The sequence below is a fragment of the Rosa chinensis genome, chromosome 2 (genome assembly GCF_002994745.2).
Source record: "Rosa chinensis cultivar Old Blush chromosome 2, RchiOBHm-V2, whole genome shotgun sequence".
Classification (NCBI taxonomy): domain Eukaryota; kingdom Viridiplantae; phylum Streptophyta; class Magnoliopsida; order Rosales; family Rosaceae; genus Rosa; species Rosa chinensis.
The window spans coordinates 42,485,441-42,499,789 of record NC_037089.1 but is presented as its reverse complement, the minus strand read 5'-3'; the positions used below and the strand labels follow the sequence as shown (position 1 = coordinate 42,499,789).

At 38.2% G+C, this 14,349-nt stretch overlaps 2 protein-coding genes and 1 non-coding gene across 3 annotated transcripts; all 3 read left to right on the top strand.

Moving 5' to 3' along the window:
• The first annotated feature begins 1,169 nt into the window (after nucleotides 1-1,169).
• Nucleotides 1,170-1,843, top strand: LOC121048810. The gene is made up of 2 exons (XM_024329791.2): nucleotides 1,170-1,397; nucleotides 1,504-1,843. Exons 1-2 carry the CDS (start codon nucleotides 1,263-1,265, stop codon nucleotides 1,765-1,767), a joined length of 399 nt encoding a protein of 132 aa, XP_024185559.1. The 5' UTR covers nucleotides 1,170-1,262; the 3' UTR covers nucleotides 1,768-1,843.
• A 730-nt stretch (nucleotides 1,844-2,573) lies between these two features.
• LOC112190354 lies at nucleotides 2,574-4,683 on the top strand. Its single transcript, XR_005805392.1, has 10 exons — nucleotides 2,574-2,678; nucleotides 2,798-2,913; nucleotides 3,027-3,128; nucleotides 3,219-3,330; nucleotides 3,448-3,504; nucleotides 3,583-3,649; nucleotides 3,742-3,795; nucleotides 3,897-3,971; nucleotides 4,083-4,117; nucleotides 4,293-4,683. It is a non-coding gene; the product is annotated as an uncharacterized LOC112190354 (transcript).
• Nucleotides 4,684-5,595: 912 nt separating this feature from the next.
• On the top strand, nucleotides 5,596-6,778 carry LOC112190353 (squamosa promoter-binding protein 1). Its single transcript, XM_024329790.2, has 2 exons — nucleotides 5,596-5,912; nucleotides 6,553-6,778. Exons 1-2 carry the CDS (start codon nucleotides 5,596-5,598, stop codon nucleotides 6,776-6,778), a joined length of 543 nt encoding a protein of 180 aa, XP_024185558.2.
• The last annotated feature ends 7,571 nt before the right edge of the window (nucleotides 6,779-14,349 follow it).

The following is a 14,349-nucleotide window of genomic DNA, read 5'->3' as shown; positions in this document are numbered from 1 at the left end:
GCTCTGATAACCTTTGGGATTAGTATTTTTGAGTTTTGTGAAAGTGGAGTTGTTAGTAATTGGGAGCAGGGTGGCTCCAGGAGTATAAGGTTGGTTTGCTTGAAGTGTTTTTGTTTTTTTTTACAGGTTTTTGGGTAGTCTATTTTAGAGGTGACTCTGCCGAATTTTTGGTAGAGTTATCCCTAAGGTGGGCCCCACAGGGCCACCTCGGATTTCAGGGTGAAAATCGGAGAGGGTCCTGTCAAAAGTGATTTTTGGGTAAAAATTTAGATAAACCCTTGAATAAATTTATTATTATTATTATTATTTTTAAATGCACACCGTCACAAAAATTTAAAGAGAACGAGGTATCGAACTAGAGTTTGGGAACAAGTGAACACAATAAAAACAAAACGAACAACATTGTCTAGGTGTTATAACGAATTTCATTATTTCTCTTTCACCGCAGTAAATAATGAAATAAAAAAAACCTTTAAACTTTTTACTCATTTTCAAACTCTCTGGATTTTCAGTTCAACTTATTCAATATCCATCGTTCACGTGGGTTCCACATCAGACCAACGATCAGATCTCCATCTTCTCCATTCCAAAATTTCTACTTCGCCGTTAGAAGGCCAGAGCTATAAGAAGTGACGACTCAAAGTTGCTGACTTTCTCGGAATTCCATTCCTTCATTTTTCTCGATAAATCCAGATTTCCAGAATCTCAGAGACTCAGTGGAAAGTCAACATAGTCCACCACTTGGTCAAAAGATTGAAGCTTGAAGCATGACCACCTCGTTCGTTTACTTCTCACTCATTGATTTCCTTCCAGTTTCTTTGAAAATCTAACTTCACTTTCTTTGTATGAACTATGGACAAACCCAAATTTACGCTTAATTCATTTTGCCCATTAACTTTGATGAAATGTTGCCAAGTACTTGGATAAAACAATGGACCAAATGAAGGTCAGTAGCTGAACAGTGTAGTGTAGCGTAATTAATTTGGGTTCACACAGTAGGGTTTAAGCTAGCCAAAGGTTTTATCTTTTCAGGGTTTTAAGCCACAGGTTTGACCTTTTCAGGGTTTAAGACAAGCACCTCATTGTTGAAGTGGTAGGAGCTGAGGATCTTTGTGATTGTAGAGTCATAGAAACTTTACTGAATCCACATGCGTGCAGGGTACTTCTAACTCATCTTCTTTATTGCGTAATGTTTGTTATTGGGTGATCGTTGTGTTTATCATCTTACAACAACATTGAAGGATCACTGTGGTCTGTGTAACATGGACCCTGTTTTGAGCTTGCAGTGGGAATATAAGAAAACCAAAGAGAAAATGAGGTTTGTTGCGACAGCTTTTGTGGCGATTCTGTTTGGCTTCTTTCTAGGAGTGTCATTTCCAACCATTTCGTTAACTAAGGTGCAAGGCTTTTGTTTGTTTGAATAAGTTTCCAGTTCAGTCAGTTTGGATCATAAGAAGACTGACATGGATTTTTGTTTTACCTTATGGTGCTTAAATCTTGTAGATGAATTTCCCACCCAGCCATTTTTCTTCCATTGATATTTCATACATAGAGGAGAAGTACTCGGGGTTCTCAACCCAAGCACTGGTGAATGCCTGGTCTTCTTTGAAGAGCAACAGAGATATCTCTGTAAAATACATCCCTAATGATGCAAAGGTATGGTCTGATGCAAGCCTTGTACTCTGCTATGTTATTACCTTTCTAGTTCTCATGGTAATACTGAGCAGATTGGTTGTTACTGAAGAGGATTGTGGTAGTTCTTTGTAACACAGTTTCCTTGTACTGTTTCGTAGGACAAAGTACCTACAATTGTATTGTGAGAAATATATAAATAATTAGTACACTGGTATACTAGTACAATGCTACTAATGATGCATACTTTTGTTTAAGATGTTCCGATGTTGTAATTTTAACTGAAAAATTGGCAGTGTCAATAGTCCTGACAATTATGTGCTGCCATTGACTACTATCAATTGATTATAAGGCAGATTTGGGTTCCAAACAAATCCTCCTTGGCATCGTAGAATCTGAGTCAGATTTATATCTTCATCAATTATGGGGTCTGCCCAGTGAAGTGTGCATCTGCTATCATAACTTTACTATAAAAACATTTCTAGTGTTTATACTCCTCTCATATATAAAGTCATTGAGCCCTACAACAGTTATTATCCTTATCATAATAACTGTATTGAGATGGGTTGGACAGTTCGAGTTTGTCAGGGAGTAAATAAAAAGTGTAATACTTTGTTTAGGCTTCAGGTTAAATTGAAAGTTCAAACATGAGTAATTTTCACATTAGAAAGGGAAGTTGGTAAAAATTAATAAGGGAATATAGATAGAGAATAATAGAATGGCATGCCAGACTGATTTTATTTAAAAATAGGTTGCACTTTATTCCAACAAGAATAACTTCTCTTTTTTTGACTGATGATGGAAATAATACCTATTGGTACTCACAATCCCCAATTTCCCTCCCTCCCTATCCTCCTCCTATAAGGGGAGGGGCAAGGTGGCGGTTTATAGTGACTGGCGAGTACCCAGCTGGTTATTTTTGCCCTCCCTGTCTTTGACTGATGGGTAGATTTGTTACAGATCTGTTCTCTAATCTGAACCTTTTCTTGTGGAGGTGGCACTTGCAGGACTTAACCATCAAGCCAAAATATCTTGTAACCTTTACTGTAGGCCATGCTCAGAAAAAAAATATAGATGCCGCAGTTAAAAATGTTACTTCTATCTAGAAATTCATTTGCAGTTCTTGCTCTCTTTTTCTCTATCTTGCTAAATCTATGCTGTACAGTTCTCAGAGAATTTCACAATTGTTTTATTTCACTGTGATGGTCAGACAAGTGAATGGGATCAGTTTGAGGGGTCAAAGCAGGCTATCCATGTGAGCATTCAGAAGCAAACTAAATGGTTAGAAATGAATTACGCATTTGTATATCTTAATTTTCATCCTAATTGCAATAGATTCTTGCTAAGCCCTGCAAAAGTTATGTTTTTTCATAAGCTTATTGAACCGCTTCCAGGTGGTGTGCCAAGCGTTTTTTGCATCCTGACATTGTGGCATCCTATGAATACATATTAATTTGGGATGAGGATATCGGTGTGGAGCACTTTAATGCAGAGGAGTGAGTTTTGAGAGTTCACTATGGTGCTTTATTTGAAAATAACTTCAGGAATGAAATAGTGTATTCAGGCTTTAATTTTCTTTGTACCAGATACATAAAACTAGTAAGGAAATATGGGTTGGAAGTATCACAGTCTGGTTTAGAACCAAATAATGGGCTAACATGGCAGATGACAAAGGAGAGGTCATAGTGAAGTTCACATGTAAGCTTGCCAATTTTTCTTGCGCATTAATAATATTCTCTCCATATTAGTTAACCAGATTCAATGATGGCTAAGCTAGTTGCTTGACCACATGTTTTCTTGATCCTCTTCCTACAGGCAGACAGAGGAGAAACCTGGTTGGTGTAATGATTTGCATTTGCCGCCCTGTGCAGCGTATGTAACTATATCTTATCCATCACCCTCTGGGAAATAGGTATTATTACATCTCAACATGAATTCACAAACATGCAGGTTTGTAGAAATTATGGCGCCTGTGTTTTCTCGGGATGCATGGTGTTGTGTTTGGCATATGATTCAGGTATATAATATTATTTTCTTTTTTCAAGATATCCCAAGTACTTTAATGATTACTCTAAGGCTACCATGAAAAACTTTTCCGTGATTTTGCAGAATGACCTGGTCCATGTTAGGGGTCTGGATTTTGCTCTTAGACGCTGTGTAGAGGTTCAAACCATTTCTTTTCTTTCTTTTGTCATTCTGCCTTAGCTCCCTCTTGTTTGTGATTGTGATTTGGTCTTCCACCTTTTTTCTTTGTTTGGAAACAGCCTGCACATGAGAAAATAGGAGTCGTAGATGCACAGTGGATTGTCCATCAAGGTGTTCCTTCACTTCTAAACCAGGTAAACCCTAGTTTTTGACCTTAATTTAGTGGCCCCAAACCAAAAATTCTTGATTGATATACTGATTTTATCTGTAATCAAATGTGATCATGACTTGCTGTTTTTGATCAGGCCCAAGCAGAGCACTTAGAGCTCCATGGGAAGGGGTATGTAACGATCCCTCTGTCCTTACTCCTTCCTGTGTCTATGTGCTGATATGCATATGCAGAAACATGAACTCCTCATAATCAATATTTACATAGCCTTTGCATTTCTAGTGAATTTACATTATCTCTCCAGATATAAGAAGAGCCTGAAAACTGCAAATTATTTTCGTGTCAGGTCGGAATGGTTGGTGCAGAAAGCATATTTTGAAGAAATGGGAATTGATCCCCCAAATTCAACAGCACGTTAGGGGTAGCCAAAACTGGGCAGAAGGAACTTGTAGAATTACCAGGAGTCAAGTGTAGTTGCAACGATACGTCATTCAGTCTAGCTTTTATTGTAGCTTCATTAGTGTACAGTAACAGTACTTCCCCCCTCTCGTCTGGATGTCATTTTCATGTGTTAGACTTGGGATTGTCCCCTCATGTCTCTAGAACTAGAATCTCATCATAGGAAACAAGACTTTGGTTAGAGAGCCCCACGTGTTCTATTACCATGACTAACATGAATGATATTCAATTTGTCTACCAGCAGACCTACCCAACACTATTTAGTGCCGGGTACCCTACACGGTTGTCTGAGTATATTAGGGAAACAAACTTTGGGTAATTGATAGGTGAGCCTTCACCCTCAAGAACTTCATAACAGAATGTGAACAGGAGAAAACAAGAAAGGGGTGGTATACCCTTCAAAACAAGCCAGAAAATATGCATTTCTTTCCTTCTGCCATAAAACATGACTAATAATAACAGTGTTATAAGCTATGTGGGATTATATAAATAGAAACACACATAAGAGACTCAAAAGAATTAGAGACACCCAAATATGCATGTAACATGGCTTTCTCCCATTCTTATCTCAACATAGTATGCCTTGATTATGTCTCAAACAGTTGCTGATCATGTACTCAAACAATAAACACTAGTGCATTTCAGATTTGGACAGGATGTTAGGATAATTCTGGCAAGATGCTCAGTTTCCCTGGCTTGAATTTGTTATAGATTAGTTGTTGAAGTTTGTATTGAATCTTAGCTGATTGAGTTGCTTTTGATACCATAATTTTAACGAGACCACATTTATTCGTAATCTAATTTCTCAAAAGCTTCTAATTGATAAAATGAAAAATGGTATTGTGACCATTTATTATTGGACATTCCCATCCTCTACCTTGACTGCCCCAGTGTCCTTCTCAAATGAGGCTATCATGCATTATTAATTGTACGACAAACTGTCAAACTAAACAAGAGCCAAGAGCCCAAGGCAAAAGAAACAACTCAGGAAAAGAATTATGGAGCAGATTGCTGTGGTCCTCACTACTCTTGCCTCATTACTCTCACTTTTTAATCTTCTCTCCTTCCCTTCCCCCAATACAAAACACCACATCACTAACAAACCCATTGATATCCTTCTTCCTCTTCCTGATCTTGATAGCTACAGACTACCTCATTTTCTCTTGTCTCCCTTGCTACTCTTTCTAATCATGGAAGAGAGTAAAAGCAAGCAGAGGAAGCAGGAGAACCCCCATGTGGTGGTGAAGAAGGAGGTGGAGGAGGAGGAGGTTCTGTACAGTAAGAAGAAGAAATTACAAGTTGTTAGTGGAAGTGGAAGTGGAAGTGGATCTGTGAAGAACCAGAACCTGAACCAGATGATGAGATGTTGTCAGGCTGACAAGTGTACAGCTGATCTGAGTGATGCAAAGCTCTACCATAGAAGGCATAAGGTGTGTGACCATCATTCTAAGGCTCCAGTTGTGCTTTTGGCTGGGATCAGCCAAAGATTTTGCCAGCAATGCAGCAGGTGATTAATTAATTAATTTAAGTTCTTGTTTAATCTGTTGCATTTTCAATATTTGTCTGTTTTATGTTTGCTTTGTTTTTGGGCTATGCAATTTACACTCAATTGGGTGTTTAATGTATGATTTTAGCAGTAATTAATTGCACAGTTTGTAGTTGCTGGTTTCCATATGGATTTGGGAATTGTCACTCATTTTGTTGTTGTTGTTGTTTTTTGTTATAGGGGTCACAATAAGAATCCAGCAGCAATGCTTTACACTTTACTAGCAACCATTTACTGCCATAAGTCTGCTCATCTTCTTTATTCCTTTAATATTGTACTAGTTAAAGATTTCTTCAGTTTTACTTCAGAGCTAATATAGAAACTACTTTTGAAAGTCAATTTCAGTTGCTTATTTTATTTTATTTTTCACAGCCTTCAACGGAGAATGAAAATTACAGCCTACACTATTTTACTGCATATTCAATTTCATTGGATATAGCTTACAATTTTCAAATGCTTATTCTTTTTAATCCTTAAATATAGCAATAGCTACTGGTACATGTTACATATAACACTAAAATAACCAAAACATGACCAAGTGTTGAGACTCCAGTCTTAGTAATTTTAGTCAGATATACTGACTAGAAATGTTGGGGTGCAGATTCCACGAGCTATCAGAATTTGATGACACCAAGAGGAGTTGTCGGAGGCGCTTGGCTGGCCACAATGAACGGCGAAGGAAGAATTCCTCCGAGTCTTATGCAGAAGGCTCAAGCCGCAAAGGGACTAGTACTCAGTCGTGTGGGAAGGTTGATGATATGGGATCCGGAAGAATTCAGATCAACATCCAAGAAAACTCGACTTGCAAGCATTTCCAGATCAGATAAGATTTGCCAAAGCTAGCTGCTCCCTCTCTTCTGTCATGTAGCTAGAGATGTAGTAATAGTAATAATCGTAGAGTTCCATTCTTAGATGAAACTTTAACTCCAATTGTATTGGAATATCAATTTCATGGGGCTAGGATCGCTATTTGGATGTAGCCAGGAATAAGCTACTATTATGTAACTTTGCTTTATAACTAGCTGGTATAATTTCAAGGTTAGAAATATTATTCCGATTCTTCATGATCTATGCCATTGTCAGTTTGTCAATGCTGTATATGACTACTAGATATTGTCAATACTGAATAGAAATCTATGCATATAAGTTAACAAATGCAAAAGGGTTAGATTGTTTTGAAGCAGGGAGTTGAGTATATGGAAGCCCCACCTTTGTAGTTGCAGACTAGCCAATGTGTTCTCTGTTAGCAGAATGCCTTGTGACATGTTGGTTTGTTTAAGCTTTGATCAATTGCTGAGCCTAATATCAGACTGTGATGAGCTAGCCGTAAGCATTATGGTGCCATCTGAGTTGGTTGCTGTGGTGGGGTTTAAGGTGTTCATGTGAAAAATTGTTGGTTTCCCAATTACTTTAACTTTCGTATTTTGACCTAAACCTAACTAGCCCCGTTTCTCCGTCCAAGATGATACTCGTGACTCGTAGTACCACACTGCAGAGAACTTGGGATCGAATTTGATCTTCAAAGATGTCTCAATATTTTTTCTTAGGAAGTTTTGTCATAGCATTTATAGCTGCCTCCGGTTTAGGTGGACAGGCCAGCAAATTGACTCACTCAAAAACAAAAACAAAAAATTGCCCTTTTCCTAATTTTATTTCATTTCATTTTATACTAGCCTCTTAACACACGCTCACGCGTGTGTCAATTGACCTTTTTTTATTTATTTTTACTTTATTTGTGTCTATAATATTTTGTTTGAGTTTTTATTAGTATTTCTAAAAAAAGAGTTTGTTTTATTAATTTATGTAAAAAATGTTTATTTTTTATGAAATTATAAATCCTTTTTTTTCTTCAAAAAAAAAAACAATAACTTTTTGTTTAATAAGTAATATTTTTTATTTAAACTGCCAACTCTCAAAAAAAAAAAACTGCCATTGCAGTTAACAAAACGTTTAAAATCTTTTTTTTTTTTTTTTTGTAATTTCTTCAATATCAGTAATAATTTACTATTTTATCCTTCATTTGTTGAATTATAGATTTTTAGACCATAATCAAAGAAGGGCAATTGCAGGGTTTTTGAAAATTTAACCATAAGCCTTATTGGCTTAATTAATACTGATATATATATATATATATATATATATATATTTTAACACCCTAAGGGGAGCCCTTCCAAAGATTCTCGAGGGCACGGGGCTTAACCCAAGTGAAGCAACTTGCTATTAGGTTTGGTGCTAATCTTCAACAAGAAAAAACTTGGGTTCATTTGTGTGTCCTCGCTCTCTTATTTACTTACATTCGGCGGTCTATTTATATGATTTAGGGATAATAACCATTTACACAATTTTAGCATAAAAATTACTCACTTACTCCACTAAGAGTTTTTTACTCACATTTACCCAATCTAACATATTGATATTATTGCCCTTATTTAAATTAATAAACTACACTCATTTCTCTCTCAGACTCTCTCTCTCCTCTCCCCTCTTCGATCTATTCTCTCTCTCCTCCCCCCTCACCGATTTCTCTCTCTCTCTCTCTCTCTCTCTCTCTCTCTCTCTCTCTCTCTCTTCCTTATCGGCTGAGTCGACTCAGCAACCACCGTCAGCCTCGAAAATCGGCGTCCTCAATTGAAGAGCAGAAGCAAGCAGCGATAGAGATCAGGCTCATCGCCAAAAGCAAATCGAAAAACTGCCTCAAAAATGCGGAATACGGAGCGATTCAGCCGTTGATTTCACTCGTCGTCCTCCAATCTCCGCCGCGCATTCGACTTCTATGATGCCGACCTCCATATAAATTGACGTCTGTGATTCCGATCTCATCCCCAACGACATTGTTTGCTTTAGTTATATCGTCCTCTTAACCACGTCGACGAGCTTCCTATCGTCGACAATAGCGTTGTGCACGCTTCCCGCCGTGGCCCGAAACCCGACGAACAGAGGTAGGTTGTCGCGCTAGATTCCGGATCTGCAACCGGAAAGAAGAGAGAAGACGACCTTGGTGCCCAAATCAATTTTTTTTTTTGATGAACTTTTTAATGTGTTGGCATCAGATTGACTAATATATTGTTGTATATGTGTTGGCATCTGACTACAATTCAGCTCTAACATTTTACTTTTTCTATGGTGGTATCCAAAAGTATGGGAAAATATGTAAAAATGATGTATATTGCTGTATATGTGTTGGCAATAATACGATTATTGGGGCAATAATACGATTATTGGGGGACATTAACATGATTATTGGGGGGCAATAATACGATTACTAGGGGCAATAAGACAATTACTAGGGGACATTAACAAGATTATTGGGGGGCAATAATACTATTATTTGGGGTCAATAATATAATTACTGGGGGGCAATAATATGATTACTGGGTATTATTAGGGGTAATAAAATCGGACGTCGGAATCCCGTTACCGGTTGTTGGATTCCGGTCACCGGAGTCTGGCGAGGTCTTTGATGACTTCTCTCTCTCTAAGCGACAAAGAAGGTGAGGGCAAAATTGTGATGACCTGGATTTTCATTATGTAATTTTGGTAATTAATAATGGACCAGTTGTACGAATAATTGTTAGTATGCTTTATTCGTAGGTTGTTTGTGAAGTGGACTGGTTTTCGTACGTATAAATATTTGAATTTCACAGTTTAGGGGTTGTGTGAAGTTTGACTTTTTATATGTTGGGATTCTCAGAAAACTTCCTTCACGAAAGTTGTAGAGCGCGTCGATACGAGTTCGAGGACATGCGGAACCCGTAAATTGAAGTTCGTATGAGGAAGTTATGGCTATTGGAAGAAGTTTCCATTTTAGTATAAATAGGGAAAATCTGAAATTTTATTTCATTTTTCCCTTTCCTTTTACGGAAGCCCTCTCCTCTCTCTCTCTTCTCTCTAGGTCGATACCTTCTGTATCAAAGATTTCAAAGTGTTTATGAAATTATAAACACTTTTTTTTCTTCAAAAAAAAAACAATAACTTTTTGTTTAATAAGTAATATTTTTTATTTAAACTGCCAACTCTCAAAAAAAAAAAAAACCTGCCATTGCAGTTAACAAAAAGTTTAAAATCTTTTTTTTGTAATTTCTTCAATTCAGTTTGCTATTATATTTACTATTTTATCCTTCATTTGTTAAATTATAGATTTTTAGACCATAATCAAAGAAGGGCAATTGCAGGGTTTTTGAAAATTTAACCATAAGCCTTATTGGCTTAATTAATACTGATATATATATATATATATATATATATATATATATATATTTTAACACCCTAAGGGGAGCCCTTCCAAAGATTCTCGAGGGCACGGGGCTTAACCCAAGTGAAGCAACTTGCTATTAGGTTTGGTGCTAATCTTCAACAAGAAAAAACTTGGGTTCATTTATGTATGAACCCGTGTGTCCTCGCTCTCTTATTTACTTACATTCGGCGGTCTATTTATATGATTTAGGGATAATAACCATTTACACAATTTTAGCATAAAAATTACTCACTTACTCCACTAAGAGTTTTTTACTCCCATTTACCCAATCTAACATATTGATATTATTGCCCTTATTTAAATTAATAAACTACACTCATTTCTCTCTCAGACTATCTCTCTCCCCTCCCCTCTTTGATCTATTCTCTCTCTCCTCCCCCCTCACCGATTTCTCTCTCTCTCTCTCTCTCTCTTCCTTATCGGCTGAGTCGACTCAGCAACCACCGTTAGCCTCGAAAATCGGCGTCCTCAATTCAAGAGCAGAAGCAAGCGGCGATAGAGACCAGGCTCATCGCCAAAAGCAAATCGAAAAACTGCCTCAAAAATGCTGAATACGGAGCGATTCAGCCGTTGATTTCACTCGTCTTCCTCCAATCTCCGCCGCGCATTCGACTTCTGTGATGCCGACCTCCATATAAATTTACGTCTGTGATTCCAATCTCATCCCCAACGACATTGTTTGCTTTAGTTATATCGTCCTCTTAACCACGTCGATGAGCTTCCTATCGTCGACAACAGCGTTGTGCACGCTTCCCGCCGTGGCCCGAAACCCGACGAACAGAGGTAGGCTGTCGCGCTAGATTCCGGATCTGCAACCGGAAAGAAGAGAGAAGACGACCTTGGTGCCCAAATCAATTTTTTTTTGATGAACTTTTTAATGTGTTGGCATCAGATTGACTAATATATTGTTGTATATGTGTTGGCATCTGACTACAATTCAGCTCTAACATTTTACTTTTTCTATGGTGGTATCCAAAAGTATGGGAAAATATGTAAAAATGATGTATATTGCTGTATATGTGTTGGCAATAATACGATTATTGGGGGACATTAACATGATTATTGGGGGGCAATAATACGATTATTTGGGGTCAATAATATAATTACTGGAGGGCAATAATATAATTACTGGGTATTATTAGGGGTAATAAAATCGGACGTCGGAATCCCGTTACCGGTTGCTGGATTCCGGTCACCGGAGTCTGGCGAGGTCCAAACTTCTCTCTCTCTAAGTGACAAAGAAGGTGAGGGCAAAATTGTGATGACCTGGATTTTCATTATGTAATTTTGGTAATTAATAATGGACCAGTTGTACGAATAATTGTTAGTATGCTTTATTCGTAGGTTGTTTGTGAAGTGGACTGGTTTTCGTACGTATAAATATTTGAATTTCACAGTTTAGGGGGTCGTGTGAAGTTTGACTTTTTATATGTTGGGATTCTCGGAAAACTTCCTTCATGAAAGTTGTAGATCGTGTCGATACGAGTTCGAGGACATGCAGAACCCCCTAAATCGAAGTTCGTATGAGGAAGTTATGGCTATTGGAAGAAGTTTCCGTTTTAGTATAAATAGGGAAAATCTGAAATTTTATTTCATTTTTCCCTTTCCTTTTACGGAAGCCCTCTCCTCTCTCTCTCTTCTCTCTCAGTCGATACCTTCTGTATCAAAGATTTCAAACTGACCCGACTCGGACCCGGCCTATCCGACCCTGCTTTTCCGGCGATCTCCGGCGACCTCTAGCCGTGAAACCTGCACAGAACGACTCGTCTCCTCCTTCTGGTCGTGTCTGTGGCATCCTCTTGTGGCGATAACCACTGTGCAAGGCGCAGCAAGGCGGTGCAGCTTGGTGTTTTCGGACTCGACCGGAAAACACAGTTCCGGCGACGTCAAGGCTTCAAGTTTCCTTCTTTGGCTTCGTGGCGGTCGTCTGAGTCGATCTATGGTGTTTGTTTCGATTGATTTACGTGGAAATCGGTTCAACTCAATTGAGATTACTGTTCACGGTTTGTGAGGTAGTTTTCAATCCCTTAAGCTTGTTTTCTATCTTCGATCCAGTTATGTGTCACGCCCCTGATTTTTACAACAATAAAAATCGATATATATAATCCCATAATTATACATGCGTGAATATTCAGTCATCAATACAAATACCTGGAACATCTTTCCCTTAAAACAAGTACTTACTGATACACTGAATCATCCAAGATAACATACACTCGCTCCACAGAGTTATATATTATACAAATTTACGAATTTAATTGTCATCACAATAAAACGTAAATGCTTCTCAGAGCTTACTGCATAGCGGAAGTCATATATTGGCAAAGCCAACAAAAATTGCTTCCTACCCGTTCTGCTGCCAACAAGCTCCTTCAGCTTCAGCCACGATTTTCCTGACCTGCAGGATTAGCCCCTACACCATTTAACAATGGTGCACCGGGGTTGCCAAACAACAAACCCGGTAAGCTTCTTCAAGCTCGTATGAGTAACTCATGAACATCAATCAACAACTCACATCAATCTACTTAAGGAAACATGCAGCCATGAATCCTTCTAACATTCAATATCCTTTCCACAGAAAAGAAAACATGAGTCACCACTATGACCATGCCTTATTTGCTAACTTAACCATCAAGTAGCAATTCAAGTCTCATCTAGACAATTAAAGAAGAATGCCATCTGAACTCTCCTTTAAGCCGCGAACCTATGAGTCTCAAGCAACCTCGACTGTTACTCCCATAAGCTATCATGGCTGATAAACTAGAACCCTATTGAAATTGTAATCACTCGTCCTAACCAGGACGTGATTACCTATTTCCCGCCTTGATCACCATCTGTGATCTATCACCATCTGTGATCTGTCACCATCTGAGACATATGATTTCAGACTCCGTCTAGTCAGGAAATCAACATCAAGGTCGCCATCTGCAACCTGTCACCATCTGTGACCTATAATCATTAGACCCCATCTGGTCTCAGCTCAACCATTGATCACCATCTGTGACTCATGATCTTCAGACCCCATCTGGTCATGAAGTCAAACATCAAGGTTACCATCTGCAACCTGTTACTATCTATGATCTATCACCATCTGTGACGTAAGATCTTCTTAGACCCTATCTGGTCTTAAGGTCAACGTTAAGTAAGTCGCATCTGACCTAAAACGTTACAAGCACCTAGCTTCGGCTTTCCTAATCCTTGCTCACCATCTGTGACCCTTGGTACGAAGACCAATACATCTAAAATGAGTCACGCTTGACTCAAAATGTAACATTAATGCTTAATACTTTTCAAACAATAGAAACATCTTTTCTATAATATCGTTTCCTGAAAAGTCGCATTTAACAATAATATGAACACCATCATGCATATTATTATTCATCACAATCATTCACAAGGATATATATATTTCATCTAAATATATATATGTAGTCATTCGCTCAGGAATGCCTACTAATACCAACTATAGTTTGCAGTTAAATGATTAACGCCAAAACAATAATGGTACTTCTGTTCATAAAGGTCCTTGTGAGATTTACTCACCTCGAACTCCTGCTGCGTCTTCAATACAGAACCGAACCAAAACTATCACCAACCACTCGTCTGAATACTTCGTCAAGTACCTAATCACATATGGTTCCAACTTAGTAATGATTCATATTTGTTTTAAGTTCGAAACCCCTGTTTTTGAACTAAAAACCCCAAAGTGGTGCCAATCGAGGCAAAACCACATCCGAGACCTCCCAAAGTCTTCGGAATACGTCCACGATCGATGTGACCAAACCACAAGTCGATCGGACGCTCGTATCTTCACGGATCGAATAAATTCACCGATATGAAACGGCAAAAATCAAAACAAATCCATACGAACTCCAAAATCTGCATATTATATATCGAAACGCTCGTATCGACGAGTAGAAGACATATAATACCAGAAACAGTTCCTTAAGTGGCCGGAACACCGCCGGAACGCCACCACAGACGGTGGTGCACCGCCGCCGGCCAAAAACTCATTATTTCACAAAACTCCCAACATCAAAAAGCTTCATCTAAGCATGCTTGTGAACTTTCATAACTGGATCGAAGTCATAAAACAAGCTTAAGGGATCGAAAACTACCTCACAAGCCGTGAACAGTAATCCA